The following is a 19,672-nucleotide window of genomic DNA, read 5'->3' on the forward strand; positions in this document are numbered from 1 at the left end:
TCTCCGTTAGCAACCATCTCTTCACTAATCCCTTACTATTCTTAAGGTTTTATCATCATCATAGTGATCTTAACCTTAATCTTGCAAGTTTTTCATAAAGCTATGATCCACTTCTTTGATTCAATCTTCGATTTGATTCTTAAGCATGATTAGATCTGTTTTCTTTGTAGATTAGTGTATAATCTCTGTTATTTCTTTACTATAATGATAATCCCTCAATCTTTGGTTTTCCTTCATGATCATACTACATTTTCATCGAAAACCCTAAGTTACTTTTATAGAAAGTTTTGTTTCCTATTTAGTACCTTTATGTTTTGATCATTGTTAATGTTTAGTCATGCTCTTTAGTGTTAGAACATTGTTATAGTAATCTCCTTCAAGTTTGGTGACATTTCAAATCATGTAAATCAAGTTTCGGATCAGAAACATCATTTCTGTCTGCTACTGACTCAGTTGGTTGACTGGGTTAGTAGACCAACCAATTGACCAAGCAAGTCAGTAGCTCTGTGTTTGGTCTGTTTTGAATGGTTTGACCTTCTATCTTTTAGATCTCTTTCCTAATAAGGTATCTATGATTGTTTAGGATCTTCTTACTAAGTTTGGAACCATTCTCCTTGATTCTTGGAATATTCTTCGAAGTTATATAAGGTAAGGATAGTAACTTCTATAATTACATAGATTGCCTGAATCTTAGTTTCTATATTTGGATTCTTTTGGATTCATTACCATAAATGTATTCTTTCATTGTTATACTACTGATGCAAGTACTTCAACTATAGTAGCATTATACATATGTATTTTTTTTGTTTAGGAATTTCTTTTATTGTCAGTTGTATATGAGATTGATCATGTCATTGTATATTTTCTATATGATGAGTTACTGGAAGTGTGTATGATATGATTGATTTGAGAATGTGATTGATTAGGTATGGTTTGGGATTGAGAGGTGTCCTTTTGACACTTCCGTCATTGGACATCAACGGAAATAGTATGGGATGTTTCCGGGGGGTGCCAATTGACACCTTCCTGAAATTGGTTGTCATACCTAGGGCTGTCTAGAGTGTTTTGCTAGGATGTCCCCATTATATCAGACCCTAATCGGAAGGGTATTGAGACCGAAGAACCCATGGTAGCAATGGGGATTCATGGGTGCTCAAGACCAGTAACCAATCCGTGAGAAGACAGGAATCACATTGTGGATACTTGTGAGAGGCCATTTATTGGTAATGTTGCAATTGAATAGACTTGGGCTCACGGGAGCTCAAGACCGGTAACCAATCTGTGAGAGGATGTGAGAGCTTCCCGTTTACGAGGACTCTAGTGTGAAGGATACCGGAAAGGATCGCTAGGGGCGAGGAATGGACGTATCTGGATTTGACTTGATGTAACTAAGTAGAAGACTTGCATTTGGCTAGGCTTAACCTTGACATGCTCCAATACTTAGACCAATGGTGACGTGAGAAAACGGTGACCTATACCCCCAGCCATGGATTGTCCCGAGGGATGAAGGACCCACTATCAACCGGCGTTGTGTGATGAGACCCTCCTAAAGAAGTATGGTGCTATGACTTAATGCATGTCTGCCAATAGAGACCAGAATACATAGAGTTAAAATCATATATACATCGTCTATTTCATATCATATTGCATCATGCTTGCCCTGTAATCATGCTATTTATGTTATTGTGGATTTAACTTTCTTTAAAAGTCACTCCTTTTGTACAATATCTTTTGTTAGACTTCTTTACAAGTTTTGAATACTATGACGGTCCATATGAGGAAGCACAAGGTGAAGAGGTATACTTCACGCAAGGTAATAGCAGTTACAACGATTACGGAGAAGATCCCTCGTGTGATCATGCTTCGTACTATGATTAGCCCAACCGTGGAGTGGAAGCGTTCGTGCCTGATTTTAGAAGTCTACACTTATAAAGACATTCTTTATAAAGTTGGAAACTCTTTAGTTTAGTTTTATTACTTCTTTTTGAGAACAGCTGTAATATCTTACCTTCTTTTGAGCTACTTTCCGCTGCACTTGTGGAGTGAGATTCGGCCTCACTCTACTTCTTTTGATTAGATACTTATCTGTTATCTTTTGCACTCTGATATTATATGATCTTATTCTTTCCTTATTTAGATCTCTTGATTATTATTATTATACTTTGATTATTTCTATTCATAATTATGTTATTGCTTATGTGGGAGGATGATTTCCTCGATACTTGATCTTCCGGGCTGTGGATCACACACTCGGGTATGCCAAATAGGGTACCGGCTGGGTGGATGTGATACTTACCCAAAGAAGTATGGTGCTATGACTTAAAGCATGTCTACCATAGATACTAGCATATGTAGAGTTAGAATCATATTTGCATCATCTGTCTCATATCATTTCGCATCATGTTACGTTTTGTATCATATGACTTGTGTATTATGGAATAACTGTCTTGCTGAGTTCTTTTGAACTCATTCATTTTTGTGCAATTGTTTTGTTAGACTATTCTGCAGGTTTTGAAGAGACTAATGGCACGTCCTATGAGGCACCCTATGATTAGTCTTACTACCCTCAGGGTAGGGGCTACTATGAAGATCACGATGAGCGTACCGAAGAGGATCACGCTTCGTACCAGGATTAGTCTGGTATTGGTGTGGGAGCGGCCGTGCTGGGTTTCTTATATTTATGATTATGAGGACATATTGTATAAGATGGAGGAAACATTTGTTTAGTTATCCATCTTTTAAATTCTTCTTTTAAGACTTTGATCTGTAATTTTAACTATCATTGATATACTCTTTAAGTTTTGGACTTGTAACTTAACTTGTTTGACTACTTTCCACTTGGGGGAGTGACTTTCCTCTCACTCTCTCTCTCTTTTTGGATTATATATATTTTGGTATCATTTTATTCCGCACTCTGATTGTCTGTTTATCTTATTCATGATTCTTATATTATATGCTTTTACCTTGATTATTATTGTTCATGATTGTGTTATCGCGTATGTGGGAGGCATGGTTGCTCGATACTTGATCCTTAGGACTGTGGATCACATACCCAAATATGCCTAGTAGGGTACCGGCTGGGTGAATGTGACAAATGGCAGTACCTACAGTTGTACCAAGAGTTCTTGTTTGCTTTTTCTGTAAGCAGACCGGACACTTTGCTCGTACTTGCCCTCGAAAGACGAATCAGCTGTCTACCCCTGTAGTGAAGTGCTCCTGCCCCTCCATCTGGGAAGAGTGTTTAGTATATCAGGTACTGAACAAGATGCGAACCATGAAGTTGTGACAAGTACATTGTTAGTCACTTCTATACTTGCATTTGTATTATTTGATACGGGTGCATCTCATTTGTTCATTTCATCTGCATTTGTTAGAAAAACTGACTTGACACCCAAGAACCTATCTAGTTATTTGATTATTAGTACTCCTACTAGATCTGTTGTGAAACTAGATAAAGTGTTAGAAGAATGTCCTGTGTTGGTTTATGAGAAGAATTTGATAGCCAATTTAGTACTCCTTGATATGAAGGACTTTGATATTGTTTTGGGAATAGATTGGTTGACAGCCCATAAAGCTATGATTCTTTGTTCTTCAAGGAAGATCCAATTTCAGATTGGTGGAAATTCAATTTTTGAATTTCAAGGTGAGAAAAGAAGAGTTAGTAAGAAGACTTTGACCGCATTGATGCAAATATGTACATTACTAGAAAGTGCTTCACATGGAAGCAAGGTCGAGGAAGAGAAGAAGCTTAAGGAAGTCGAGGTAGTTTGTGACTTCGTAGATGTTTTTTCTAGAAGATTTGTCAGAATTGCCTCTTGATAGAGATTTGGAGTTTTCGATTGAGTTAATTCCAGGAGCTGCACCGATATCTAAAGCCCCATATAGAATGGCACCTACCGAATTGAAAGAATTACAGAACCAGCTGAAATGAGCTCATAGACTGTGAAATCCAGCCCTAGCCTAACCCTGACCTTGACCCGGAATCCTTGATGTTTGTAGGTCCGAAGACCCGAAGTGATGGAAGGAGGCAGTTGTGGGCCCTCTCAGTTGAAGACATGGTGTTTGATTCCGAACCTATGGACATTGATGGTGGTGCCCGTTACTTGGATGCAATGTCAGTGTTTGGTGAGAAGTTTCACCTAGAAGAGGGGAAGATTAGTTGAAGTACTTAATGCACTTCCGGACTTGATCCGAAGGTAATACTCTGACCTAGACTTGTTGATTGACTTATAGGAGAAAGCCCAAGTGAATTTGAGTTGATCTAGCCTTCCAATTCCCTGATCCAAGTTGTTGTTCTTGCCTTGTCGATTGCTTGGTCGATTGGCCCAGTCGACCAACAAATTATTAAATGCGAAAATTGCATTTTTCTTGATTATTTTATGCCTACAAAAGGGCATCTCGTAGTAAGAACCCTATTCTAATAATTTAGCCTCCTGAGAACGTGGAGAGAGCTTCCCAAGACATCTCCTTGGTAGTTGTGAAGCATTTCTTCAAGAATCATTGTCTCTTTGCTCAAATCTCTTCTCTAAGGTATGTTTTCTATCACACACTCTCTCTCTCTCTCTCTCTCTCTCTCTCTCTCTCTCTCTCTCTCTCTCTCTCTCTCTCTCTCTCTTCTACTCTCACCTCTTCTCTCTCTTGCTGTTGAGACTATGAATAAGGTGTTGCAACCTTGCAACCACCCATTCATGTGTTTCCCCCTTTCCATTTGCTTAAACCCCTTTCAATCAAGCTATGTTATGCTCCCATTTTGATTCTTAACCTTGCATTTCTATGATTCTCTTCATAGAAACTTTATTTTTTAGCCTAAACTGATTTGTATAGTATGCTAAGTCTGATTTCTTATTAGTATATGATTCTAATCTATTGTTTATCATTCCCTTAGCTGATTCCCTATTGTTCCTTGCAATTGCAATCGATTTCATTATAGAACATGATGTTTAGCATATAGATGTTAGGGTTTCTAATTGGGGATTCTAATTAAACCATTGATTGATTGTAATTCTTTGCTAGATAGTCTCCATTTACCGTTCCTAACATTCCCTCCAAATTTTGGAATGATCCGAGCTCCGGAAGACAGGTTTCGGACCAAAAATCACTATTCAACCTCGACACTGTTCAGTTGGTCGAATGCTTGATCGACTGAGTTAGCCAACCAAGCCATTCGACCAGCTAAACCCATAATTGTTGATTTTGCTCGATTTGATCCGTTTGACCTTCGATTTGCTGATTCTTCTTCTGATGTTGCACATGTGATTGTCTAGGGTGCAAGTACTGAATTTGGGACTTTTCTATCTGATCTTTGGATCATCTTCGAATTGACTTAAGGTAAGGATGGTTGTTTACCATAATTACATAGGATATGTGTCACATCTACCCAGCTGGTATCCCATCGGGCATACCCGGGGTATGTGATCCACAGTCCCGAAGATCAAGTATCGAGCAACCATGCCTCCCACATACGCGATAACACAATCATGAACGATAATAATCATGGTTTAAGCATATAATAAAGAATCATGAATAAGATAAAACAGAGGATCAGAGTGCAAAATAAAGGTGATACCAAGATATATATAATCCAAAAGGAAAGAGGGAGAGTGATCAAAAGTCACTTCCTCACATAGCAGCGAAAAGTAGCAAATCTAAGTTAAGTTTACAAAACCAAAATCTAAGGAATATATCAAAGAAAGTTAAGTTATAGATCCGGTCTTAATAAGAATTCGAAATGTAACATCAACCAAATGTTTCTTCGGTCACATAAAACACATCCTCATAAGTGTAAATATCCGAAGTCCAATACAGCTGCTCCAACACCAGTGTCGGGCTAATCCTGCTTGCAGCATAGTCCTCTTCGATACCCTCACAATAATCTTCATAGTAGCCACTACCCTGAGGGTAGTGTGGCTCATCATAGTGTGCTTTGAAGGACGTGCCATCGGACTCTTCAAAACTTCTAGAATAGTCTAACAAAGCAAATGCACATAAAGGAATGATTTCAAAGGAACTAAGGTAGTTAATCCATAGTTCATAAACCATATGATACAAGTCATAATATGAGACAGATGATGCAATTATGATTCTAACTCTACATATGCTAGTCTGGTAGACATGCTTTAAGTCATAGCACCATACTTCCTTGGGTAGGCACCATACTTTCTTACGACAATTCCATGGCTGGGGTTTAGGTCACCACTCTCTCACATCACCATTGGTATAAGTATTGGTACATGTCACGGTAAAGCTTAGACCAATGAAAGTCATCTACTCAGTCATACCATGTCAGATCCAGATACATCAATTCCTCGCCCCGGGCGATCCTTTCCGGATCCTTCACACTAGAGTCACGGATATTACTCACCGGACTCGTCAACCCTGTTGGTCATCTACAAATAGTAGACGGGAAGCTCTCACATCCCCTCACGGATATGACTCACCGATCTTCGAGCGCCCGTGAGCCCAAGTCTCACTATTTGCAACCCTACCAATAATGGCCCCTTTCGGGTATCCGTAATATGATCAATGTCCTCTCACGGGTTGGTTACCAGTCTTGAGCGCCCATCAAACCATACTACTACCACGGGTCGTTCGATCTCAATACCCTTCCGATTTGGGTCTGATATGACAAGGACATCCTAGCCATACTCCTAGACAAGTCCTATATATGTCATCCAATAATCCAGGAAAGTGTCAATGGACACCTTCGGAGAACATCCCATACTATTCTTTCTGATGTCCAAGGACAGAAATGTCAATAGGACATTCCTCAATCCCAAATTATACTTATCCAATCACATTCTCAATTCATCATATCACACATACATGATACATCATCATCTTGAAAGTCATATCATAACATCGCAAAATTCAACTGTAATGTAAATAACAATAATTAAATAGACATGATATACAAGAGTGATTAAACATGTTACTACAGTTAAAAGACAACTACAGTAGTCATATGATGTCTAAATAGAATTGATAAGTAAAGCATATCAAGTTGCCAATCATCATTGAATAAACACATATGGGTATAACTGTCCTTACCTTAATGGAATAGAATAATAGCAAATACCACTTAGAATAGTCCACAACTTAGTTCTTGAACCTTAGATAACATATAAGTAACATTAGAGAAGGAAACAATCAAATCGGAGATCAAACGAAGTGAAACAAGCAAATGTTGAGTTGTTGTTTTCCTTTGATCGACTGACTGGTCAACTGACCAGTCGACCAAGCAGTCGACCCAGAGGATCAGTAACGGGCAGCATAGGGAAATTTGGCCCGAAACCAATCTTTCGGTTCTCGGATCAACCTGAAATTTGGAGGGAATGATCATAGCAATATAGGGACACTATACAATAAAAATTATCATGATCCAACGGTCCAATTAGGAATACCCTAATTGAAACCCAATGTTCTATATGCTAAACATCAAGAATTGAAATGAGGTTTGTTGCAATGGCAAGGAATGATGGGGAATCAGCTAAGGAAGTAATAAGAACTATACTAGAATCATAAATCAATAATAAATCAGACCTAGCATGCAACTACACATCATTTTAGGTTGATAAGACAAGTTGGAATGACAAGAATCATAGAAATGCAATGTTATTGATTGTATTGAATGCATAGCATAGCAAGAATGAAAAGAAATTAATGAAGATGAAAGGGAAACGCATGGCTAAGTGTTTGCAAAGTTGCAGCACTTCAGCCATAGTCTCAATAGTGAGAATGAGTGGAGGAAAGAGTAGATTAGAGAATGAGAGAGAGGAATCATACCTTAAGGAAGTGAATGAAGAGGGAATGCAATGATTAAGATGAAGAATCTTCAACAACTTCAAGAGAGGGCTTTGGGAAGCTCACTCTTCGTGCTCTGGAGTGCCAATGATTAGGTTAGGCTTCTATTCACGAGTTCTCAAAAAGTAGGGTTAAAATAATAGAGAATTTTGTAACTTTCGAATTTACTATTCTGTTGGTCGACTGGCCGGTCGACCAAGCTTGAACAACAACTTCAGTCGGGGAAGTGGAAGGCCCGACTGATCCAAATTGAGTTGGGTATTCTCTTACAAGTCAATCAACAAGTCTAGAATAGATAATTACCTTCGGAACCAGATCGGAAGTGTATCACGTACTTCAACTTCACTCTCCCCCTTCTAAGTGCAGTTTCTCAGTGAACACTGACAGTGTATCCAAGTAAGGGGCATCACTGTCAATATCCATAGGCTCTGAGTCATGCACGAATCTTCTTTTTCCCATGAAGCTTCTTTTGGGGTGTATTTTTTCACCGAATCTTCACCAAAGGGATGGTGCCATTCCGCAACTGCTTGTCCTTTTTGTCTAGGATCTCGGCTGGTCCTTAATCGTAAGAAAGATCGGCACTAAGTCCTTCAGGCATTTGCTGTAGTGTGTGTTCCGGGTTCTTTATGTACTTCCGAAGCATCGAAACAAGAAACACATTATGAACTCCAGCAAGAGATTGGGGCAAGGCCAAGCGTTATGTTACAGGTCCAACCTTCTCCAAAATCTCATAAGGTCCAATGAAGCAAGGGCTAAGCTTTCCTTTCACATTGAATCTCGTCACCCCTTTCATAGGTGATACTTTAAGAAAAACTTTATCCCCTATTGGAATTGTAAATCGGTTCTTCTCTTGCCGGCATAAGATTTCTGTCTAGACTGGGCAGACTTGATTCTTTCTCTAATCATGTCAACCATCACACTTGTAGCTTCAATCATCTCCGGCCCAACACTCTTCTTTCACCGGTCTCAGTCCAATACAACATCGTTCTACAAGTGTTACCATACAAAGCTTTAAATGGAGCCATGCCTATTGTTGCATGATAACTGTTGTTATAGGCAAACTCAACTAAAGCTAAGTGTTCATCCCAATTTCCACCTATATCCACCACACAAGATCTAAGCATATCTTCCAAGATTTGGATTGTCCGCTCAGATTGTCCATTAGACTGTGGATGATGAGCTGTACTTAGATTCAATTGGATTCCCAAGGCTTTCTACAATCCATTCCGAAACCTTGAGGTGAACCTAGGATCATGATCAGAAACAATACTCCCAGGCACTCCGTACAGACGAACCACATTGTCCACATAAAGTCTAGCTAGCTTATCCAAGGTGTAAGTGATCTTCATAGGGATAAAATGGGCTGATTTGGTCAACCTATCAACAATCACCCACACAGTGTCATTTCCTTTACTTGTCCGAGGCAAGCTAGTCACGAAGTCCATAGAGATATCTTCCCACTTCCAACTAGGAATAGGAAGAGGCTGAAGCAATGCAGACAGAGGTTGACGAACGACTTTCACACATTGACAAGTATCACACTTGGCAACAAAGTCTTCAACATCAACTTCAAACCATTCCACCAAAAATGTTCCTTTAAGTCCTTGTACATCTTGGTACTTCCAGGGTGTACTGTAAAGATTGACTTGTGTGCTTCTTTCAATATTTCCTTCTTGATTTCTTCAACAACTGGCACACAAAGTCTACCTCTAAACAATAAAGTACCATCCATAGACATACTAAAATTAGGGTCCATTCCGGAATTCAAAGCAATCTTCTCTTTCAACTCTAGATCAGAACTCTGCAAGGCAACAATTCTATCTCTAAGGGTAGATCTTGCTGTCATAGTGGAGAGAACAAAATCTGAACCTTCAGAAACAACTTCTAAATCAAAACCCGCAATTGCATACAACAAAGGTTGACTCAAGGCATTCAAGTCAAATACTTTCTTCTGACTTTTCCTGCTAAGAGCATCAACAACAACATTAGCCTTACCTGGGTGATATTGGATGTCACAATCATAATCAGAGACCAATTCTAACCATCTCCTTTGTCTCATGTTTAACTCCTTCTGGGTGAAGAAGTACTTCAAACTCTTATGACTTGTGAAGATAGCGATCTTCTCACCATACATGTAATGTCTCCAAATCTTCAAAGCAAAGACAACGGCGGCAAGCTCTACATCATGAGTGGGGTAGTTCCGCTCATAATTCTTCAATTGCGGAGAGGCATATGCCACTACCTTACCATGTTGCATCAACACGCAATCCAAACAAATCTTGGAAGCATCAGTGTAGACTGTCAAACCACCGGAACTATCAGTATAGTCAAAACCGGAGCACTTGTCAATCTAACTTTTAGCTCTTCGAAATTCTTCTCTCAAACTTCCGACCACACAAACTTCTCTTCTTTTCTAGTTAGCTTAGTCATAGGAGCAGCCAACCTAGAAAAATTCTCGATAAATCTTCTATAGTATCCTGCCAATCCAAGGAAACTTCTTATTTCAATCACGGTCTTCGGTCTTTCCCAATCAGCAATTGTTTGCACCTTCTCAGGATCAACATGAATACCTTCGACTGAAACAACATGGCCGAGAAATACTACCCTTGAGAGCCAAAAGTCACACTTGCTAAACTTAGCATAGAGTTTCTTTTCTTTCAACCTTTGCAATGTGAAATTAAGGTGTTCCACATGGCTCTTCTTCACTCTTCGAGTAGATCAAGATGTCATCAATGAACACGATTACAAACTTATCGATCACATCATGAAATACTCGGTTCATGAGATCCATGAACACAGCAGGAGCATTAGTTAAACCAAAAAGCATAACTCTAAATTCGTAATGTCCATACCTTGTTCTGAACGCTGTCTTAAAAATGTCACTTGACTTCACTTTCAACTAAGATACCCAGACCTCAAATTAATCTTCCAGAACACAGCCGCACCTTTCAACTGATTGAATAGGTCATCAATATGGGGCAGCGGATATCTGTTCTTGACGGTCAAGTTGTTCAACTCCCAGTAATCAATGCATAGACGCATGCTACCGTCCTTCTTCACAAACAAGACTGAGGAGCTCCCCAAGGTGATATTGGCTGCACAAAACCTCTTTCTAAGAGCTCATTCAGTTGTGTTTGCAACTCTACTAACTCGGTAGGTGCCATTCTATATGGAGCTTTAGATACCAGAGCCGCTCGAGGAGTTAAGTCTATGGAAAACTAGACTTCTATATCAGGGGGCAGTCCTGACAGATCATCTGGGAACACATCAGCAAAATTACAAGCAACTTTGACATCTTCAAGCTTCTTTTGGAGATCAAACGAAGCAAAATGAGCAAATGTTGAGTTGCTGTTTTCTTAGGTTGACTGACTGGTCAACTAACTAGTCGACCAAGCAGTCGACCCAGAGGATCAGTAAAGGGCAGCATAGGGAAATTGGGCCCAAAACCGATCTTCCGGGTCTCGGATCAACCTGAAATTTGGAGAGAATGATCATAGAAATATAGAGACACTATACAATGAAAATTATCATGATCCAACGGTCCAATTAGGAACACCCAAATTGAAACCCTATGTTCTATATGCTAAACATCTAGAATTGAAATGGGGTTTGTTGCGATGGCAAGGAATGATGGGGAATCAGCTAAGGAAGTGATAAGAACTATACTAGAATCATAAATCAATAATAAATCTGACCTAGCATGCATCTACACATCAGTTTAGGTTGATAAGACAAGTTGGAATGACAAGAATCATAGAATTGCAATGCTATTGATTGTATTGAATGCATAGCATAGCAAGAAGTTCAGGAAATTAATGGAGATGAAAAGGAAACACATGGCTAAGTGTTTGCAAGGTTGCAGCACTTCAGCCATAGTCTCAATAGTGAGAATGAGTGGAGGAAAGAGTAGATTAGAGAATGAGAGAGAGGAATCATACCTTGAGAAAGTGAATGAAGAGGGAATGCAATGATTGAGACCAAGAATCTTCAGCAACTTCAAGAGAGGGCTTTGGGAAGCTCACTCTTCATGCTCTGGAGTGCCAATGATTAGGTTAAGCTTCTATTCACGAGTTCCCAAAAAGTAGGGTTAAAATAATAGAGAATTTTGTAATTTTTGAATTTATTATTCTGTTGGTCGACTGGCCAGTCGACCAAGCCTGAACAACAACTTCAATCAGAGAAATGGAAGGCCAGACTGATCCAAATTGAGTTTGGTTTTCTCCTACAAGTCAATCAACAAGTCTAGAATAGATAAATACCTTCAGAACGAGATTGGAAGTGTATCACGTACTACAACTACGCTCTCCCCCTTCTATGTGCAGTTTCTTGGTGAACACTGACAGTGTATCCAAGTAAGGGGCATCACTGTCAATATCCATAGGCTCTGAGTCATGCACCAAATCTTTGACTATGAGGGCCGACAAGTCTCTTGTTCCACTACTCCGGGTCTTCGGACCTACAAACACCAATGGATCCGGGTTCAGGGTCAAGGTTAGGAAAGGGCTGGATTTCACAATATGTGAATATTACTTTGATGTTGGAAACTTAGTAGATTTACATTGTTTATGGTGTTCTTATCATCTTATGACTGTTGTATGTGCTTCAAGATAGGAGTACCATGTTATATATCATTTTGATTATCATGATTAGTCATTCTTATTACATATGTGATTGACCATGCTATATTATATCTCTTTTCATATGATGAAATATCATTGATGTATGCTATGATGGAATTGAGAATGTGATTGGATAATTATAGTTTGGGATTGGGGGATGTCTTATTGACATTTCTTCCTTGGACATCGGAGGGAATAGTATGGGATGTTTTCAATGATGCCCATTGACGCTTTCCTGGATTATTGGATGTCATATGTAGGACTTGTCTAGTGGTGTTGGCTAGGATGTCCTTGTTATATCAAACCCGAATCGGAAGGGCGTTGAGACCAAACGACCCATGATAGTAATGGGGATTTGTGGGCGCTCAAGACCGGTAACCAACCCGTGAGAGGCCATAGATCACATTGCGAATACTCGTTAGAGGCCATTTATTTGTAGGGTTGCAAATAACTAGACTTGGGGCTCACGGGCGCTCAAGACCGGTAACCAATTTGTGAGAGGACCTGAAAGCTTCCCGTTTATTATTTGTAGATGATCGATAGGGTTGATGAGTCCGTATAGTCAAAGACTATGCTTACTCTAGTGTGAAGGATACCGGAAAGGATCGCCACGGGCGAGGAATGGAAGTATTTAGATCTGACTTGATACGACTGAGTAGATGACTTGCATTGGGTTAGGCTTTACTGTGACATGCACCAATACTTATACCAAATGGTGATATGAGAGAGTAGTGACTTAAACCCCAGCCATGGATTGTCCCGAGGGATGCAGGACCCACAGCCTACTAGAGCCGAGTGACCAGACCTACCCAAGAAAAGTATGGTTCTGTGACTTATAGCATGTCTACCATAGAGACTAACATACATAGAGTTAGATTCATATCTGCGTCATCTGTTTCATATCATCTTGCATCATGTTATGTTGTGTGTCATGTATCTGTATTATTATTGAATAACTTGCCTTGCTGAGTTCTTTTGAACTCACTCCTTTTGTGCAATGTTTTGTTAAAGTATCCTACAAGTGTTGAAGAACTTGATGGCTCCCATTATGAGGAGACCACTGATGATGCATACTACCCTCCGGGTGTTGGCTACTGGGAAGACTACTCTGAAGATCTCGTGGGTGATTATGCTACGTTCCAGGATTAGCTCTAGCCTGGAGTGGGAGCGGGCGTGCTTAGTGTCTTTTGTTTACACTTATGAGGACATTTTGTATAAAAATGAAGAAACCTTAGTTTAGATCTTTAACTATTTATGTTATCTTTTAAGACTTGGATTTGTAACCTTTATGATACTTGAACTACTTTCCACTACACTTAGGGAGTGATTTACGCTCACTCTCTTCTTTTCGATTATATATACATTGGTATCTTTTACTTCCGTACTCTGATTATATTTATCTCTTTTAATCTTGTCTTGATCTTATTGTTTATGTGACATTACTTTGATTATATTGTTCATGATTGTGTTATTGTGTATGTGGGAGGCATGGTTCCTCGATACTTGATCCTTGGGGCTGTGGATCACATACTCAGGTATGCTAGGTAGGGTACCGACTGGGTGGATGTGACATAGATAGAGGTTTTATACAGCCAAGTGTATCACCTTGGGGAGCTCCAGTCCTATTTGTGAAGAAGAAAGACGGTAGCATGTATCTATGCATTGATTATTGGGAGTTGAACAAGCTGTCCATTAAGAATAGATATCCGCTGCCTAGGATGGATGACCTCTTTGATCAGTTGAAAGGTGCAGCCATGTTCTCAAAGATTGACTTTAGACCTAGATGTCATCAGCTTAAGGTGAAGTCTAGTGACATTTTCAAGACAGCCTTCAAAACGAGATATGATCACTATGATTTTAGAGTCATGCACTTTGGTTTGACTAATGCTCCTGCTGTTTCTATGGACCTTATGAATTGAGTTTTTCATGATGTGCTTGATAAGATTGTGATCGTCTTCATTGATGACATCTTGATTTACTCAAGGAATGAAGAAGAGCATGTGAGACATCTTAGTTTCACCATGCAGAGATTGAGAGAAAAGAAGCTTTATGCTAAGTTTAGTAAGTGTGACTTTTGGCTCTCAAGGGTAGTATTTCTCAGCCATGTGGTTTCAGTAGAAGGTATTCATGTTGACCCTAAGAAGGTGAAAGCAGTTGCCGACTTTTATTTTCACAGATCATAAAAGTCTAAAGTACTTATTTACCCAAAAGGAGTTGAATATGAGACAAAGAAGATGGTTGGAATTAGTCTCTGATTATGATTGTGATATTCAGTATTACCCTGGTAAAGCGAATGTGGTTGCTGATGCTCTTAGCAGGAAAAGTAAAAGAAAAGAGTTGGATTTGAATGCTTTGAGTAAGCCGTTGTTGTTTTCAATTTTGGAACTTGGTTTGGAAATTGTTCTAGAGGGTTTGGATTCTGTTCTTTCTACCATGACAACGAGATCCACCCTTAAAGACATAATTGTTGCTCTACAAGCTTCTGATCAAGTATTGAAGGAGAAGATTGAGAAGATTTCTTCGAATCTTGGGTCGGATCCCGATTTTGGTATGTCTATGGATGGTGCGTTGTCATTTAAAGGAAGACTTTGTGTGCCTGCTATTGATGAGATTAAGAAGGAAATCTTGAAGGAAGCACACCAATCAGTTTTTACAGTGCACCTAGGAAGTACTAAGATGTAGAAGGAAGTAAGAGAACATTTCTGGTGGATTGGTTTGAAGACTGATGTGGAAAACTTTGTGGCCAAGTGTGAAACTTGTCAGCGTGTAAAGGCCATTCATCAACTGTCATCTGGACTTCTACAGCCCCTTCTTGTTCCTAGTTGGAAGTGGGAAGACATTACTATGGACTTCATGACTAGCTTGCCTTAGACAAGTAAAGGTAGTGATATAGTATGGGTAATCAATGATAGGTTTACCAAATCAGCCCATTTTATTTCTATGAAGATCACTCATACTATGGATAAGCTATCTAGGCTTTATGTGGACAATGTGGTTCTTTTGCATAGAGTGCCTATGAGTACTTGGAATAGTTTGCAGAAAGCCTTGGGAACCTAGTTAAATTTGAGTACTGCTCATCATCCACAATCTGATGGACAATTCAGATTTTGGAGGATATGCTTAGATCTTGTCTAGTGGATATGGGTGGCAATTAGGATGAACACTTAGCTTTAGTTGAGTTTGCCTATAACAACAGTTATCAAGCAACAATAGGCATGGCTCCATTCAAGGCTTTGTATGGAAACACTTGTTCTATAACAACAGTTATCTTAGATTACTGTTCTAGAAGTTTCTTTGAATTTTCAGAGTGTTTTGAATCCAGGAAGATGAGTAGTATCGGATCAAAATTCAGAAATTTGCTTCGCACTGTTCATTGGGTAGACTGGAGCAATCAACCCAGCCAATCAGCCCAAGCTAACAGTAATGGATTTCTTCGTATGTTTCGATCCGTTTGACTTCTACTCTTCTAGGGTTTATTCCTAATGTTTGACTTATGCTTGTTTAGGGTTGTTTGCTAACCTTGGACCTATCCTCTTTGTTCCTCCGGAATTATTCAAAGTTATTTAAGGTAAGGATGGTTGATTCTCTAATAATAACCTAACCCAGCCAATCAGCCCAAGCTAACAGTAATGGATTTCTTCGTATGTTTCGATCCATTTGACTTCTACTCTTCTAGGGTTTATTCCTAATGTTTGACTTATGCTTGTTTAGGGTTGTTTGCTAACCTTGGACCTATCCTCTTTGTTCCTCCGGAATTATTCGAAGTTATTTAAGGTAAGGATGGTTGATTCTCTAATAATAACCTAACCCAGCCAATCAGCCCAAGCTAACAGTAATGGATTTCTTCGTATGTTTCGATCCATTTGACTTCTACTCTTCTAGGGTTTATTCCTAATGTTTGACTTATGCTTGTTTAGGGTTGTTTGCTAACCTTGGACCTATCCTCTTTGTTCCTCCGGAATTATTCGAAGTTATTTAAGGTAAGGATGGTTGATTCTCTAATAATAACCTAGAATGCATGATCTTTGGTTTATGATTCGGATTTGCATGATCATACTACTGTTGTCTTAGTTTTCTTATACTTATATTACTACTCTAATCTCTTCAACTACAGTAGCTCTTGTTCATATGATTCTTTTATTGAATTGATCATGTATGAATGATTATCTTTCTATGTATTGAAATATCAGTTGCGCATGTGAATGACTGATTTTGGGAATGTGATCTTGATACGGGAAAAACCGTTGTCGAGCCGGTTAACAAGCACGCCCAAATCCGTAATCTTAGGAGTGGACGAATCGTCAAGGGGACGGTTAACGGCACTTACGAGAACAAACGATCATGCTTACTCGAATAACTGCCGCGCTATGATCGTGCTAACAAAGGAAGTTATCCATTATCCCATCAACGAACGGATCTATCACCAATGGATCTAATCGTTGAGATCAGACGGTCACCCGAAGAAGGTTCGAATAAATATACTTGAGCCTGACTTACGAAAAGTCAGGACCACCCTCGGAAGGAATGATCCGTGATCACCTTCAGAAAGCATGACCAGGCCTCAGAAGGCTGGCTACTTGAGCCTGACTTACGAATAGTCTGGACCACCCTCGGAAGGAATGATCCGTGATCAGCTAGCATAATCAGGCCTCGGAAGGCTGGCTTACTCTAGAGCCTGACTTCGGAAAGTCGGGATCACCCTCGGAAGGAATGACCATCAACGTTGGAAAGCATGATCAGGAGACTGGTTCAACGAAAAAAACCTTTTGCGCAAATTGAAGAAGAATTTTTTGATGACAATGGTTGATAGAATAATTTCTTCAAGAATACCAGAAAATTCTGCTTCCTTTCTATTGATAATATTTCTTGAGGTGAATTACATTCCATGGTCGCCTCAAACGGCTTCCATAAGCATCCTTGAGCCAATATGTATTTTTGTTCACAGTTTTTGTTACCACATATGGTCCTTCCCAGTTTGCAGAGAGCTTTCCACAGTTTCTCGGATCTAATACTGATTTCTTCCTCAAGACCAAATCCCCCACTTTAAAAGATTTAGGTCTGACACGAGTGTTATAGTACGCCACTGTTCTCCTTTGGTACTCTATATTTCGATATAGAGCTCTCTCCCTGACTTCATCCAAAAATTCAAGATTTACCCTCAATCCTTCTTCATTAGTCATCGAATCAAACCTCTCTGATCTATCTGATCCAACCATTACCTCCACTGGAGCCAATGCCTCGCCATATGCCAGCTTAAAGGGTGTTTCTCCTGTTGGTGTTCTGACTATAGTTCTATACGCCCATAGCACATGAGGTAACTCATCGACCCATAGGCTGTTAGCTTCGTCCAGTCTTCTCTTAATTCCCTGTAAGAGTGTTCTGTTAGTTACCTCGATTTGTCCATTGCATTGAGGATATGCCATAGAAGAGTTTTTGCATTCGATATGATAATCTGCAAAAAATTCCTTGAATCTTTCATTGTCAAATTGAGTTCCATGATCCGTCAATAACACTTTTTGGCAGACCATATCTGAAGATGACCTTGTTTCTGAAAAACTTTTCAATTTGATTCGTGGTGGTGGTGGCTAAGGCTAGAAGCCTCCACCCATTTTGTGAAATAATCAATTGCAGCTACCACAAATTTTTTCCCTCAAGACGTAACAGGAAATGGACCAAGTAGATCCATCCCCCACATTGCAAATGGAATGGGATTGAGAATTGATGTCAGTTGCTCCGGCGGTTGGTTATGAATTGGAGCATGAATTTGGCACTGACGACATCTCCTTACATATTCAATTGCTTCAATTTGCATTCGTGGCCAATAGAATCATTGCCTTAAAATTTTATAAGCCAAAGATTTCCCACCTAGATGACTTCCACAGATTCCTTCATGGACCTCCGCCAGAGCATATTGTGCATCAGATGGTCCCAAACATTTCAAAAGTGGTCCAGAAATTGTTCTTTTATATAACAGTTCATTCTTTAGAATAAACTTGGCAGCTCTTCTTTTCACAGTTTTGGCCTTTTCTATCCTCAGAAAGAATACCCTCTTTAAGATACTGTATAATAGGATCCATCCAAGATATTTCTGCATCAATTTCCATTATCTCTGACTCTGAATATGCTGGAATATCCAGCTCCTCAATATATGCAACTTGCGGTAAAGAAGCAAATTTTGCAGATGCTAATTTCGCAAGAGAATTTGCCATTGTGTTCTGATTTCTGGATATTCTCATAATCGAGAATTGTGAAAACCATCTTTTACATTCCAACACCTTCTTAAGATAATTGATTATCCGATCATCTTTCGCATCATATACTCCTCTGACTTAAATGACCACCAGCTCAGAATCACTTTTTACTTCAATGTTTTGTACACAAAGGGACTTGACCAGTCGTAATCTCGCAATGAGAGCTTCATATTCTGCTTCATTGTTTGAAGCGTGAAAGTTAAATCGACGAGCATTCTGAATTACAAATTCGAACGGACTTTGTAAAATCACACCTGCTCCTGATCCCTGAGAAATACTTGATCCGTCCACATGAAGAATCCACCCAAGAGATATTTCACTAGAATCTTTCTCTTCCTCTGGTGATGAAATACTTTCAACAATAAAATCAGCTAAGACCTGTGCCTTTATCGCGGTTCTAGGCTTATAATCTATATCATGTTCTGTAAACTCTACTGCCCATGATACCATTCTCCCGGCAAGATCAGGCTTATGTAATATTTTCTTTAAAGGCCAGTTAGTAAGAACAATAATTGGATGAGCCTGAAAATAGGGCCTAAGCTTTCTGGCTGCTATTATCAAAGCTAAAGCCTATTTTTCAAATTTCGGATATCTAAACTCTGCATCTAACAATGTATGACTTACAAAGTAGATAGGATTTTGGATAGTACCCTCTTCTCGGATTAATACTGCACTCACTGCTGCCTTCAAAGAAGATAAATATATCTGCAAGACCTCTCCTGGCTTTGGTCAAGATAGAACTGGCGGACTGGTCAGCCTCCTTTTTAATTCTTCAAACGAACTTTGAGTCTTCTGAGCACGTGAATTCGTTAAGTGCATTTAAACTTTTCAACGCCTTGAAGAATGGTGCACACTTATTTCCCGATTTTGATATGAATCTTCTCAATGCCGTAACTCTTCCTGTTAAACTTTGGATTTCTTTCATATTGCTGGGTGCTGACATATCCAGAATGGCCTTGATTTTTTCTGGATTTGCTTCAATACCCCTCTGTGTAACCATAT

General features: G+C 39.4%; 1 protein-coding gene across 1 annotated transcript; it reads right to left on the reverse strand.

The window, feature by feature from the left end:
* Positions 1 to 3,714: 3,714 nt before the first annotated feature.
* LOC149018647 (uncharacterized) lies at positions 3,715 to 17,947 on the reverse strand. The gene is made up of 2 exons (XM_089153935.1): positions 17,320 to 17,947; positions 3,715 to 3,893 (listed from the first exon to the last, which is right to left on the reverse strand). The coding sequence occupies exons 1-2, from the start codon at positions 17,945 to 17,947 to the stop codon at positions 3,715 to 3,717; spliced, it is 807 nt and encodes a 268-aa protein (XP_089010061.1).
* Between the last annotated feature and the right edge of the window lie 1,725 nt (positions 17,948 to 19,672).

The sequence above is a fragment of the Hakea prostrata genome, chromosome 4, assembly GCF_041222555.1.
Source record: "Hakea prostrata isolate BN-2017 chromosome 4, UWA_Hpros_2, whole genome shotgun sequence".
NCBI lineage: Eukaryota > Viridiplantae > Streptophyta > Magnoliopsida > Proteales > Proteaceae > Hakea > Hakea prostrata.

What these genes read in the sequence shown, in the direction of transcription:
- LOC149018647 (XM_089153935.1), bottom strand. Translation starts at nt 17,947, where the DNA reads ATGGTCTGCCAAAAAGTGTTATTGACGGATCATGGAACTCAATTTGAC. An exon ending in CAAGGATGCTTATGGAAGCC is followed by an intron (nt 3,894 to 17,319) that starts GTTTGAGGCGAC and finishes TCAATTCGGTAG; the next exon opens with GTGCCATTCTATATGGGGCT.